This window comes from Sylvia atricapilla, chromosome 1, assembly GCF_009819655.1.
Source record: "Sylvia atricapilla isolate bSylAtr1 chromosome 1, bSylAtr1.pri, whole genome shotgun sequence".
Classification (NCBI taxonomy): Eukaryota; Metazoa; Chordata; class Aves; order Passeriformes; family Sylviidae; genus Sylvia; species Sylvia atricapilla.
The window spans coordinates 31,779,523-31,793,102 of record NC_089140.1 but is presented as its reverse complement, the minus strand read 5'-3'; the positions used below and the strand labels follow the sequence as shown (position 1 = coordinate 31,793,102).

The window sequence follows — 13,580 nt, the reverse complement described above, 5'->3', positions numbered from 1 at the left end:
CAGCCAGGTGCTGTAGTGGTGAAACATGGTCACAGAGCAGATGATCCAGGAGGCACCGTTTAATACAGTGGCTTATCTGTTATTGCAGTTTTGATTTTTAACTTTTTCCTTAACATTGCATCAGATTTGTGTATGCCTGTGCAGAAAGGTGGGGTTTACCTGTCAGCCAAGGTGACTCCTTGGTGCCCTGTGAAATCCAGGAGACAGCTGTATCTATGAAGGGCTAAAAATTGAACACTTTCCATGAAATACAGAATGCATCTCCTGCATTAGATGCTTTCCAGCAAGTGCATGAAAACCACAGTATCTCATAAGACTTGGAAAAAAAAGATAACAAAGGGGGAAAGCTGGGCTATACCAGTCCAAAGTTATGCCTGTCTGAGAGCTGTTTTGCATCTATTTTTTTTTTTTTTGTGAATGAATCAATAAATAGCACTAAAAATCTGAAATAATGGCAAAAGTGAATATAAACCTTTAGAAAATCACCCCTCTGTGCTTTCATCTGTAATTGCTTAGTATTTCCACTTTATCTAACTGAAATAAGCAAGGCCATCAAATAAAAAACCCTGAGTAATTACAGTACAGTTGATCCAAAGATCTAATGCCGAACTCCCCAAAGAATGTAAATAGTTTGCAAATTATCAAAGTAAGGGTCTTCCATCTTAAAAGGGTAGCACTGGGATGCTGTGTATTGCAAGCAGCCAAATTGCACACAAACACAGTTCAGCTGCCACGGGAAAACATGCCCATGGAGGTGTTTTAATACTTACAAGCAGCTGAACTCTTGATAATATCTGTTCCTCGTGTCTTACCTCTGTATGATCTTTAAACAGAACCTTTGTGATTGCTTTCATTCAGCTGTCAGCACAGGGTTGTACTGACAAACACAATTGTTTGAAGTTTTTAGATGTTCCTAATACATATGCAGACTATGTGCAAGGCATTTTTTTATTGCTGTCTTCCATTAAGTTGTAATAATAATAAGCATAAAAGCTGTCTTTAATTACATGTTAACCTGTCACTGGAATGATTTGGGTGTCTCAGTGTATCAAGTACAATTTCAGGTCATAATTTAAGGACCTTTATCTTATAAATAAGTCTACATTTAGTGTGAAAATGTATTTTAACACCACCATCATGAAAATCATTAGGTTTTTTTTAACCCATTCACCACATGGGGAAGCAAAATGCAGCTGCTTTATGAGTGCTCTGGTGCTCATTGTTCTGGTTTTATACTGTGAAGCTGTGCTTCACTGCTGTGGAGAGTGGGGAGGAAGACAGGTGTGGAAATGCCAGATGCAAGTATGGCCCTGTTTGGTTTTTGGGTTCTCTTGGATGTCATGTCCCTTCTGCCACCCCCCTGTGCTGTGCATCATAGGCGTGTTGTTAAATATTGAATAAGTTATTTCAGAGCTATCTGAGAATTGTTTGTCCATCAGCCTGAAGTGTGATACACCCTGGGCAAAATGCTGGAAGTGGCATCCTTCACCACAGCAGTGACATTGCAGTATGCCAGTGTCTGTCTGGGTGTCCTGTGAGGTTTGCAGGATGTATTCTTCCCTCCCCTCTGCTCTCTCCCTGGCACAGCCTGTAACACATCACAGTCATGCAGCACCTTTGCTCGGCCTTTTTGCCTCCGTATGTCAGAAGATGTTAAGTGAGTCTCTGCTTTTGAGGTTACATGACAGTGAGCCACAGCTGTGTATGCAAGACCCTAACCTAGTGTGTGTGACCCAGTACACCAAAAATATCCCACCACTTGACCTTTCCTGTGCTGGGAGAAATGTGTGGTCTGTTCATTAGTCCAGTACAATGCTATTCCCGTCTTGTACAGAACTTGGATCAAGTTAAAAGTTCTTGCTCAGATGAAAATGCCGTCATTCCCTTTATAGGCAATTCTGTCAAATCTACAGAAGCCAGGAGCAATTTGCCAGTGGAGGCTTTGTCGTGCTAGGCTTCCCTGAAGACAGGCTGTGGTGTTTACTGCACATGCTCTGGTGCCACATGTTGGGGAGTTTGCACTGCTTTGCATATTTATGATAATTTGGCTCCCAGGGGCAAACAAGATACTGCTTATATCTCCTTCCTTGGGCTGAAGCACAAAGAAATCTCCCCTTGCTGCTTTGTAGGGGGGAAAATAATAGATCAAAGCTTCTTGCTAAACACTTTTAAAAATACACAGTGCAGATCTGTACATTTCTGTTCCCCTAAGGGATCCATCCCTCTGGTTGTATGGAAAGCAGTTGGCAGCAGCTGATGGGATAACACTGCATGTTGAGGTCTGGGCATTGTACCTGACCTGCAGAATTTTAGGTGAGGCACTGCCGTGAGTGATTTGACCTGTCCTTTTTCCATGTCATGTACCAGCATGGAATGTATTCTGGTCACTATACTGTAGTTGTCATAATCTGCCAGACTGGATGTTGTCCAAGTACAGAGGATTTGGAAGTAAAGCCTTTTGGGGCTAATAGTCTCAACCTGAAAATAATGCCAATTAAGAGTTTTTAAATATATATATCCAAATATATATGTATTTTTGGGTTGTAAACAGAATGTTTGGGCTCATGGTCTCAGAAATGTCACTGAGAAGCAGACTGTTTTAAAGCATCTCCATGATCTAGAAATTATGAACTTGTAAGCATTTTTTGAAGATGTGATGATTTTTGTGCTTATATATAAAATATTAGATTTAAAGATTACCGTTTCCTAGGAGTAGATTTTCCAACTCAGCAATAACAAAGACATGCTGAAGTTGAAATTTGATTATTCTTCAGTGCCATATATGTGTTGGACAGCAAAGATAAAAAGAATGAAGATTAGGTGCATCTTCCTTTGTTTTAATTTTCTGAAAGCTGAATGCCTGATTTTCAAATTCCCTGTAGACTGTGCTGGACTCACGGACCAGGCAAAAGGCTTGAGAAGCCTTAAGGCACCTTAGAGCACCCAGTTGTTAGGATCTGGCTTCCAGTGGCAGAGGGGAGAGAGGGTGCACTGTGCACTGCTGTCAGTTGCTGGAGGATGGCTGTGTGCTGTGCTGCCACCAGGCTACAAAAGGTCCTGTCCTGCTGGCACCACTGAGGCAGTGACAGCTGTTGGTGGCATTTGAGACTTGTGTCATTGATGGAGACATTGCTACTCCTTGGTGCCTGAGGAGGAGGGTGATGGCAGTGATGCAGAGAAGTTCCTGTGCGAGACAGAAGCAGAAAAGTAGAACCTTGCCTTGTGCTCATACAACTTTCACTGAGCCACACCAGTGCCTGGGGTGCCAGGCAATGTGCAGGCTGGGGGTGCAAACCCAGGAGGGCACATCACAGCAGGCTGTGCTCCGGCAGCTGGTCTGCAGGCAAAAGGATGAAAGAGAACCATTAAATCTTTTATCCTCTGTCCTGCTGCTGCAGGCAATCCTGGCCTGGCTGGCTTATTTTAATCAATCGATGGAAAAGAGAGGATGGGTTTTTCTCCTCAAGTACTTTGGGAGATGCGTGATGTGAACAAGGAGTGTCTGCCTTCTGCTTGTGTGAGGATTTCACATTTCACATGTGCATTAAAGTACCTCCGTTTACGGTCAAGTTTCACTGCATGGAAATAAATCTTCAGTGTTTTAGTTGCAGCAGTCAAAGGCACTTTTTTAAACAAAAAGTATCAATAGCTTAGAGTGATTGCTAAAGGCAACACACAATGCATAAGACGTAGAGGATTTGTCCAATAATTTCAAGTAACCCTGACCATTATAGCTGCACATGAATCACCAGGGCTCCCTCCCACTTGGGGAAAAAAGAGAGCTTCAGATTTCTATGTGGAAAAATTAGTGTCTCATTAAAGCTGGACAAGTTTGACATTTGCTCTCTGCCTGTGGTTTCAGGGCTTTTTGTCCCTCCAAGAAAATAAGAAGCTGCTCCAATATGTGTGATAGCAGCAACTGGAACGCAACTTTAGGAGCATCTTTGACCTTACCAGACAGAATGTGTTTGATTCATTCTGCAGATGTTAAAATACTGCCAGAAATTTCTAGGAGATGACCTTAGAAATGATTCCTAGTTCTGACTTTTGTGCTCTAATAAAAAATGTGGTTGTACGGGTTAAATATCTTGCCCTTATGTATTTTAGTTTTCTAACCTAATGCCAGAAATGAGTGTCTTGCTCTTTATTCCTTTGTGCATTGATTTCTTGGTGCCTTGGTGGTTAGGTGACATAACTACTATAATTGTTTTAATACATTAGCAGCAAATTATATATCGATGTTCTTTTTTTTCATTGACCTTTCTTTCTCAACATAATTTTCATTTTTTTTCCTTTGTGCTGTGTCCATGGTGGCATAGCACTATTAGAGGATTCGATTTTGAATTAAGGGCTAATCCTGCAAGGTCCTGAGCACTGTTGCCATCTGCTAAATGCAAGGGAGGTCTGGGACCTCTCAGCATCCTCTCAGACATGAGCAATATCTTGCTAGATCAGAGAGCAATTTGCATTTGTTGTTTGTACTCAGAGACATCCTGACACTTTTTTAGTAAATTGCTGTGGAATTACAGATTACTGAGAAACTTCTACCTTTGAAAAGAGTTGCTGCCATCAAATCGTTTTTCTGTTTCTGCAGAACAAGCAATATTCTGATTGCAGCTCAAATCTCCAGACCTGTGTTTGCATTGCTGAAAGGTTTCAGAGCATTGCATAGTATTATGTGAACCAAACCACACAAAAAAAATCTACGTGTAGCATTGTCTGCCTTGAGGTGTGTTATAATTTTTCATGTTTTGTAGAAGGGAGGAAGAGGTATGACAAGAATTTATCAAGGCTATGAACTTTCAGCACTGAGAGGCTGAAAAAACTTGAAAATGCTTTGCTGTAGCCCTCATTTTGTTTAATTTGAACTAAGTGACTGACTATTTAAAATAGAAAAAACTATTTATTCCCTATAGAATAGTAAGTAATCAGCATCCATTTTACTCAGGCACAGGGCTCATCTGTCTGTTTGCCCAGCTGTAACCCCATCTCATAGGGCTGCTTTTCTTGATGACTGTGAGAGATGCATGTTGTAACTGTTTCTGATCAGGATGGTGTTGATAACCCCATCAGTGACTCTTTTCTTTTTAAAAAAATTATTTCCAGTATGGGCTATGAGGTCAGAAGGTGCATTAGTGTTATTGATCCCAGCTTTTCAGTCGTAAGAGGATAAAAATTCCAAAGGATTTAGCTGGTCTAGCTGGTGACTTTTTTTTCCCAAATATATTGTGGGGGATGAGCCTCACAAAATGTTACAGAAGAGTGTCTGTTTCTGCAAGGTAGGGATGATGCACTGAATGTAAATGAGAGCAGAGTTGTTGATGATTATTAAATTTGTAATTCTGGCTAATACTGGTAAGTGTATTAACATAAGGGGATGTCAGGAGCTGACCATATGGTCATCTTATCATCTTTGCCATTATCACAAATGGGAAATGGCATAGCTAAAGGGTTTTAGAATTTGTTCTGTATTGTCTAAATCACATTTATTTTTCTCTTCATCTTTGGCTTTCTCAAAAATATCCCCACCCCACTCCAAGCACCAAAGAGATTTCATTATCACACAAAAGTCCCTTAGAGTTTGCATTGATACTGGAAAAAAGCATGTGTAGCCCTCACATGGAGTTCTTACTGCTGGAGTTCCTAGATGCTGATGCCCAGTATATTACACTAAAGTTCTTACATGATGGGGATGAACAAGATATTATGAGCTCTTTTTATTTGTTACATTTCTGAAAGCTAAGTTGAGCAGAAAGGAAGGACACATAGTGATTTCCCTGCTTGGAAAGCAGAGGGTTTGGAGAGTTATATTTTTAATTCAGTGCATGGTTTTCATTCTCTCAGTTTAATTCTCTCATACACATAGTGAGAACCACAACTGCTCTGAGGCATGACTAAGGCTTGCCACTACAGTGGCAAGAGTAGTTTTAACCTGTGAGTTAGTGAATTCTAGTGCCTTGTTCATTCAGGCAATTTTTTTTCTCTTTTTTTTGTTGGCGTTTGGTTTTTCCTTCAATCTTCATACAGGTTTGGCCTCCACCAGCAAATCCTTGGAGAAAGCTGAATCACTACTTTGCATAAAGTGGAAAAAGACTTGTATTCCAGTGCTTTATCTATATTTTCTTATAATCCGATTTAGTGTGGAATACAAGCCTGAAAACCCCTTAAATCTTTCTGTAATTCTTGCACAGCCATTCACAATGGATTTGTACAGTGCAGAGTCGAAGAGATTTGGGTTCAGAATAGTGATAAGTTTAAAAAAACCCAACTCTTCCCCCCCCAAAAAAAAAACAACAACCCAGATCACTTGTTTTTCTTCGCAGTGTAGCAGATTTCACTGTCAGAACCCTCTCCCCAGCTAACAGTACATGACACATACAACCTGCAGAGAAAGGAATATAGAGTCTATATGCACAGAGTCTATATGCTTATGCCCCTCTGTAGAGAGGAATTTGCCTTTTGTAAGCCATGCAGTTATAAGAAAAAAACACTATGCATTGGATGTTTTAAATCCTGTTGTTGTCTTGTTTTACATAACTTTTTTTTTTTTCATAATATTGAAGTAAGCATATAAAGGAAAGGATAGAACATGGAAAAAGAAATGGTACAGAGAGTGAAAAACAGAGTCTGAAAAGTTGCTATATAAAGTCTGATATGAAAAAGAGAACAGTTCTTGTCATCTCAGCAGTCAGTTTGTCACTGAAAGTGGGAGTACTTGTTTGGCTTATTTTTCTTTTGTTTGTATTTTTATTTTGGTTGTTTGTTTGGTTTTTGTTTTTTTTGTTTGTTTGCTTGCTTGTTTTTGCTGGTAGCCATTGAAAAGTAACAACCCAAAATCAATTCAGGATGTAGTAGTGGGATCTGAAAATCAAGACAAACTGGAATTTGGCATCAAGTTATCTCTTCATGTGGGTATAAAGGGATTAATGACTCAGGCATTAGGAATAATTATATCTGGCTTAGCTGGACAGTATGTCTAATATTAGCAGTAGGGCAATAGGTGTATTCTAGATGCAGCCTGAACTATTGGACATGTTTGTAATGTAGATGTGTATGTACTATTGGTTTAGCTGTGATGGTCTAAAGACACTGGTTGGTGCATGGGCAGGCTAGTGAATCAAATGTGAGCACATAAATTGCTGGGCGAGTAGTTAGCTACACATCTCTATCTGTAACACTTGGATGTTTCCATACTTTTCCTTCTTCGCTTATTCTGTGAGATAGCCTTTTTAATATTATTCACTTTTTAGAGCTGTCTTCAAATATATCTAATTTAATCTAAGGAATTTAACTTTTACTCTGTTTGACAAAGGCATTTCCTTTCGATTAGGTCTCTCTGAATGTTTATGTTACAAGTTATTGAAGTGAGGCTGCTCAACCGATGCCTCATACCACTGCAGTAGCTTAAAAATGCTCCAGTTTGAGAAGAGGGAACAGATGTTTGATGTGGCAACACCAAGAAGTGTACTGCCTGTCCTGATTTGTTAAATGTGTGTCACAGATGATTTTTCTTTACAGATCTGTATTAATTTCTGTCCTAAGCCTTGGTGATTGATAGCCTGCCTAGAGAACAGGGTAGAGAAAGGAGAAAAGAAATCATTGGAAAATCAGATTTGGGCTGCAAACCCATGTAGGAAACCCATTCTTTCCTCCTGGCATTTCTAATTATGCCATCACCTTGAGCTGGTATTTGCAGAGTTGTCTTCTCAGAGAGAAGGGGTTTCTCCTGTTAGAGAGGTAGGTGGGCACACAGAAAGCAGCAGGGAATCCTGTCCATTTTTTTAGTAGGTGGGAATATATGATATGTTGCTCATCTAAATATTTTATCATTTACTGTCTCTGGGCCCTAGATCCTCCTTCCCCACCAAATACACCATTGTTGCTGTTGGCTGTCATCACCCCATACAGCAATACAGTTGCAACTTCTCATGTAGATGCATTGCTGGGTCCTTCGGTAACCAGCTTGAAGCAAATGTCCCCTGGATGTTTCACATGGGTGAGAGTGTCTCCATACTGCTCTTTCCACCCCTCAGCCCCCCTGAATGTGTCTTGCAGAAGGACTTGTCCATTGCAGAAGAATGGGATGAGCAGTGCTAACTGTTCCTGGTAAAGCTGTGTCTGTGCTTTATTTCACTTGGGGGAAGAAGGGGACTCATAGCCTGGGAGAAACTGTCTCAGCAGAAGCTGGTGCAAATTGATTATTTAGTAACAAGCACAGTGCCTGCTTTTTAAATTATTTTTATGCCTGTGGAACTTTCACACAATTGGTGTGGCGAGATTACTGCCTAAGGCTGCCCCCAAAGAGCTGCAAGAGCAGGAGGCCAGGAGACTCATGCTGCTTCTGTTGCATGTCTTTAATGAAGCTTTAAAATGGTTGAAATTGTTTTTGAAATGAAATATTCCTTAGCTGCAATTTAACTACAGACTTTGTAATAATTGCTTAGCCAAATCAAGAAAAATTGTGAGGAACAAAGAAAAGTTAGACTGATGTCTAGAAGAAAAAGATTAAATAAAAAATTCATGAAGAAGAGAAATAAAATCATAGCATCACAGGCTTTTGCACCAAAATTTCCCTTTCAATATCCTTTACTTGCCAACTATTACTATGCATTTTATTCTCTCTGTTTGCCACAAATGCTAGAAAAACTTTTTCTACAAAAATGATAGGGAAAATTATCACAAATTTAGGCAAGAACTGGAACATGGAGTAAAATTTTAAAAGGGGTATGCATTTCACTGCCATTCTGAGTGGGATATGGTGAACTGTAAATTATTAATGAGTTGACTGGAATTGCCTTTTTTAAACTCTTAAATCAAATGTGACTAAACAGAAAAACCCAGAAAGACTTTTGTTCGTAATTGTCAGCTCAACTTCTTCCTCATTCAAATTTACTGCTCTTACTGGCCATTACTAGCAGAATGAATAATATGCTGTGCATAAATCCTCTCATGGTTACCCTTTCTCCCCATTTGTAGATTAAGGCCAGAAAATCATCATTCATATTAATATCCAAAAGTGTCTGAAAAGTGTGCAGTTGTTTGTTTTGAGCAAATTATTTTTGAAGTATCAGTGCACCCATAGATTTTGTGTTCCTGCTAGGACATGAGAAACCATTCTGGAATGAGTTTAAATTACAGGGCATTTAGGAAGAAAATACAGAAGACAGTTACAGTGAACAGTAGGACTTCAGGAAAATACCTACAAGCTAGTTCAGGCATTTTAAAATATGATTATTATTGTAAAGTCTTTAGTTGATGTCTGGTAATAGATATTTAATCTCGCAAAGGCACTTTCATTGCTTACTTGTTAAAGTAATTTAACAGATGAGTGATGCTATTAATGGACCACATGTATAATCCGGACTTTTTTTTGTTCAAAACATTCCTCCAGGGTTTAAATTTCTAAACATGTTCAGAGGCAATTTGAAGAAATTTAGCCTATACACAAGCTGTAGGAAACATAATTTATTAACTTTTCTTCTTAGCATTTCTTCTGCATTTAGAGGATAAAAGAAATCACTATGTATACGTATGTGCAACTTTTGTGGGCTGAGTGGCGCTTGTTTTGATGGCGCTGTTAGAAACCAGACACTGTGAATGGAAGGATGTGGAGACAGAGATGAACCGAGGGCTTAAAATCAATTGTAAGTTATCTGAACAAACCTACAGTTCCAGGCCTTCCATCACTGGTTTGTTGTGGGGTGGGGTTTTTTTGAGGGAGAGTTGCATTAGTAATGTTTGTAACATAATTCTTGCAAGAAGAATAAAACAAAAAAGCAAGAGACTGACATTATAGTAAATCCAGTCTTTCTCTCCATTCCAACACTTTGGGATGTGGGAAGAACATCTGGAAAACAGATTCTCAGGTAATAAAAATAAACATACAAGTAGTTTCTTAAACACCAGTTATGATAAAGTCACATGCTCTTGAACAGTTTGAGAAGTTGATTGATAATATTGCAGTTTTGCTTCAACTGAGAGTTAATTTCTTTTCCAAACACATGGCTACATTTTGCTGAAATTCAGGTATCACCTACACAGAGTAGGAAATTAGGGAAATAATCTGGTGTAAGCGTCTCTTTGACTTTGTGAGGATCACTGCACAGTCACACAGTTCAATAAAGAACTAAAATGTGTTTGTTGACTCCAAGTTCAGCTGTTTCCAAATAAATGTTTGTGAAACCTTCAACTTTAATAGCCTCATTGTACCATCTAAAAGACGTGCAAGAGAATGAATGGATGACCTTTCAGAGAGAGAACAAGCTGTTCACCATGTCTTTTCATTTACTGAGACAAAATACTCTTTTTATACACAGATAATACTTTCCACCATTTTTAACAATGTTGGGTAGAATAAAGAATTTAATTGTTTTGCTTCTGAGTGCAAGGGGTTTAACCTATGCATCCTTAGATCAGGACTCCTTCTAGACCAGCAGTGTTAAATGCGTTATTTTAATTTTTTTAAAGGACACTGGAGGTATTTTGAATTCCATGCTCCCAGGGTGGGATGTCATTAGCTATCCATCCATGTTCACCCACGTGACATCTGTCTGTGAATGATACATGGATGAATTCTCATTGCCGTTGTGCGCCACAGCTATGGGATCAATAATTCACTGATAAGGTCCAAAGCAGCTGTAAGGGAAATTGGTCTAAATTATTGTGAAATTGCAGTCTTGCTGTGGAAAGCTGCTGGGATGCTCTGTGTTGCTCACTTGTACAAAAGCACTAGCTTGGACTGGAACAGATCACAAATAAATAGGGAGAAAATCAGGATACGGGACTCGGGGTTCAGCCTTGTCTTTTCTCATGTGAGAGAAATGGTTTGGCCCTTAGTGTGTGCAGTTGTAAATCCACCACTTAAATCTTAATATAATTGGTGCTAACTAATACCAGCTAGTTATACTGGTAAAATATTTTTGCTCTGCAATGTAATTGAAATCACTTCTGTTATTGTTCAGCCTCTGTCCATGTTGCTGTTCTTATCTGAAAAAACCAGAGCTGTTCTCTTGTTAAAGGGAACACAGAGTATTTGGTGAAATTAAAAGAAATACAGTCAAAAGGAATCCCTCAAAACTTGAGGAAAATCTTACCCTTTGGAAAAAACCCAAAACCCCAAAACCAGAGAAATAAACAGAAACATTTTTATTTTGTGGTTACAAAGACCATAAAACATTATCTGTTTGCATAAAAGTAAAGATTTTGTTGCGAGAGCCAAATAGTCTAGATCATGTACCGTGTATGAGTAGTTTGCTAAAATTGGAATCTAATTAGTTTAAAAAATCTATAATAATTTCATTTGCAAGAGAGATGTGAAACCATTGGGTCCAACCTGTGTTGGAAGTAGCTTCAGTAAGACCAGGATGCTCATAGCTTTGCACAGGCAAGCCCTGAATACAGTGATCTTGGAGACTCTGCAGGTAATGTGTCACATTGGGCTTCCTCACAGGAGGAAAAAATAAGTACCTTAATCTAGACAAATTTTCTTGTGTTGCCATTCTGATGGTTGCCCCGTATCATTTTGTAGCACACCTCTATGACAAGTCTGGCTTGGTCTTATATCCACTCTGTCTGCCACTGGGTTTTTGAAGACCACCATGAGATTACCTTGAGCCCTGTCACCCAAGGGCAAAACCCAGTGCTTTCACCCCAGTGATGTGTGCAGTAAAGGTTTGGAAAAATCCTGAAAATAGTGTGATATAGGAATGAGGAATGAAAAAGTTACACTGAAATCTGAAACTGGCTATTTGTCCTGACAACCTGAGGTGCTACAGCTTCAGGGTGTGGGGATGGTCTCTTGGCAAATACCTTCAGCCTGGTTTTGTAACACTGATAGAAACCAAGAGGAGAAAAAAACCTTCGTCAGTACAATTGTACAAACCTTAGAGAAAACTTACCAGCACTTACAGTGATGCCCACAAGACTAACCAACCATCTAAGGATTTGAATATATTTATTTCATGGTTCCCAACTACTGTGCATAGATGTTAATCACAGTTCATGGCAATCCTCATTTTTCTCTTATTACTAAAAGCTGTTCTTCTGAAGTTCCAGAACAAGCTGATGTGTGGAAAGGCTGCTTTGTGTGCAGCTGAGCCAACCAGGGTGGCAGTGTTTGTTATAAGGACTCTTTCTTTCTGGCTCTTGAACTATCATGAATTACTTTGTGCATACTTGTGCCTGTTGGTGCTTTGGGAGCTGAGGATGTAGTTGTTAAATAAGGGGACTGATCTCCACAGTGGCAACATGTTGTTAACTTCTTGAAATTTAGAGGTTTATGTATTTTGTGTTCTTTGGGCCTTATTTTTTAAGGGCGGGGGTCTTGTTCCTGCCATGCTCAGTAACAAGAGTGGATACTCTGTTCCTGCACTTGTTAATTTATTGTACCTTGGGATTTTTTTTGTCTTCCTCTGCAGAAACTCTCCTGGATGATTTCCTTCTCACATACACGGTTTTCATGACGACCGATGACTTGTGCCAGGCGCTCCTGAGGCAATATCCTTTTACTGAGAGTTGTTTTCATGGGGGTCACACATTTACTCATAGCTTTATCTATTGTTGAGCCTTATATCAAAATTACATGCCTGGCTTTGAAACAGATGCCTAACTCATAGCAACAATGCAATTTTATGTCAGCTTTGTTTAAGGATAAATAAACTTTTATAACTGTGACAAGGTAGAATTTAAATTGGGGTTAAAACCTCCCCAGGTTATGTTAATGCATAGAATACCTATGTGTGCATAATACATTACAGAATACACAAGGAGAAAATGTAAAGAATTTTACAGTCTCTACTCCTTTTATCATGTAATACAGGATGTAAATCTTAACTCATTCTGAGATAGAAGAAATATTTTAATGTATTTCTAATGACTTCCATAAGCTATGAGCTATGGCTCAATGTTTGAATAAACATTAAAATGAACTGTTTGTTTGTTTTTTTAAATCATTTCCCCATCTTTAACTTTTGTGGTGAAATCATCAGGGGTTTACCTATAAACAAAGAACCATGAAGGGACAGGAACAGTGTACAAAGTAGGTATCTGACATTTGGTGCTTCTGCCTTATGAATAGAGAACAGTGGTAGAAATAATCTTTCACTTTTTTTTTTTAATTTTTATAGTGTCACATCTGCAGATAGTGTAATTTGTGCAGGCAAAAAGAAACTGACTTCCTTTGACTGCTTTTTGTGTTATTGTTAAAGGTGCTTTGCCCCCCTTCCCACAGACATTCCCAATGACATCGGTGTGCAAGACAAAGGTTCATTCTCAGTAGTGCAAAAAAGATATGACTGAACATTGTATAATTCCTTTTGAATTTATTTTACTTTTATAGACTCACCTCTCTAATCTGTAAGAGAAAAAAAATCCTGTTGGCACGGAGGATGAATTGACTTCCTATTACTGAGAATTTAATTCCCAAAAGTTATGAAACTCCTAAAGTTCTAGACAGGATAAAACATTTAAAACTGAGCAATGCAGTGAAAAAAACCTTACATTAGCAAATGAGATTATTGCAAAGTCTTTGCCAGCGGTTAATTTTCAAGTTTCTTTGAGATCTTATTATATGTTCCTTAACC

General features: G+C 38.9%; 1 protein-coding gene across 1 annotated transcript in view; it reads left to right on the top strand.

The window, feature by feature from the left end:
- The window catches only part of RAPGEF5 (Rap guanine nucleotide exchange factor 5), a 158,939-nt gene that overhangs the window by 109,685 nt on the left and 35,674 nt on the right, over positions 1 to 13,580 (top strand). Inside the window, exon 12 of the mRNA XM_066318589.1 lies at positions 12,417 to 12,495. Within this exon, the coding sequence (XP_066174686.1) occupies positions 12,417 to 12,495 (79 nt within the window). The remainder of the gene's footprint in view (positions 1 to 12,416; positions 12,496 to 13,580) is intronic.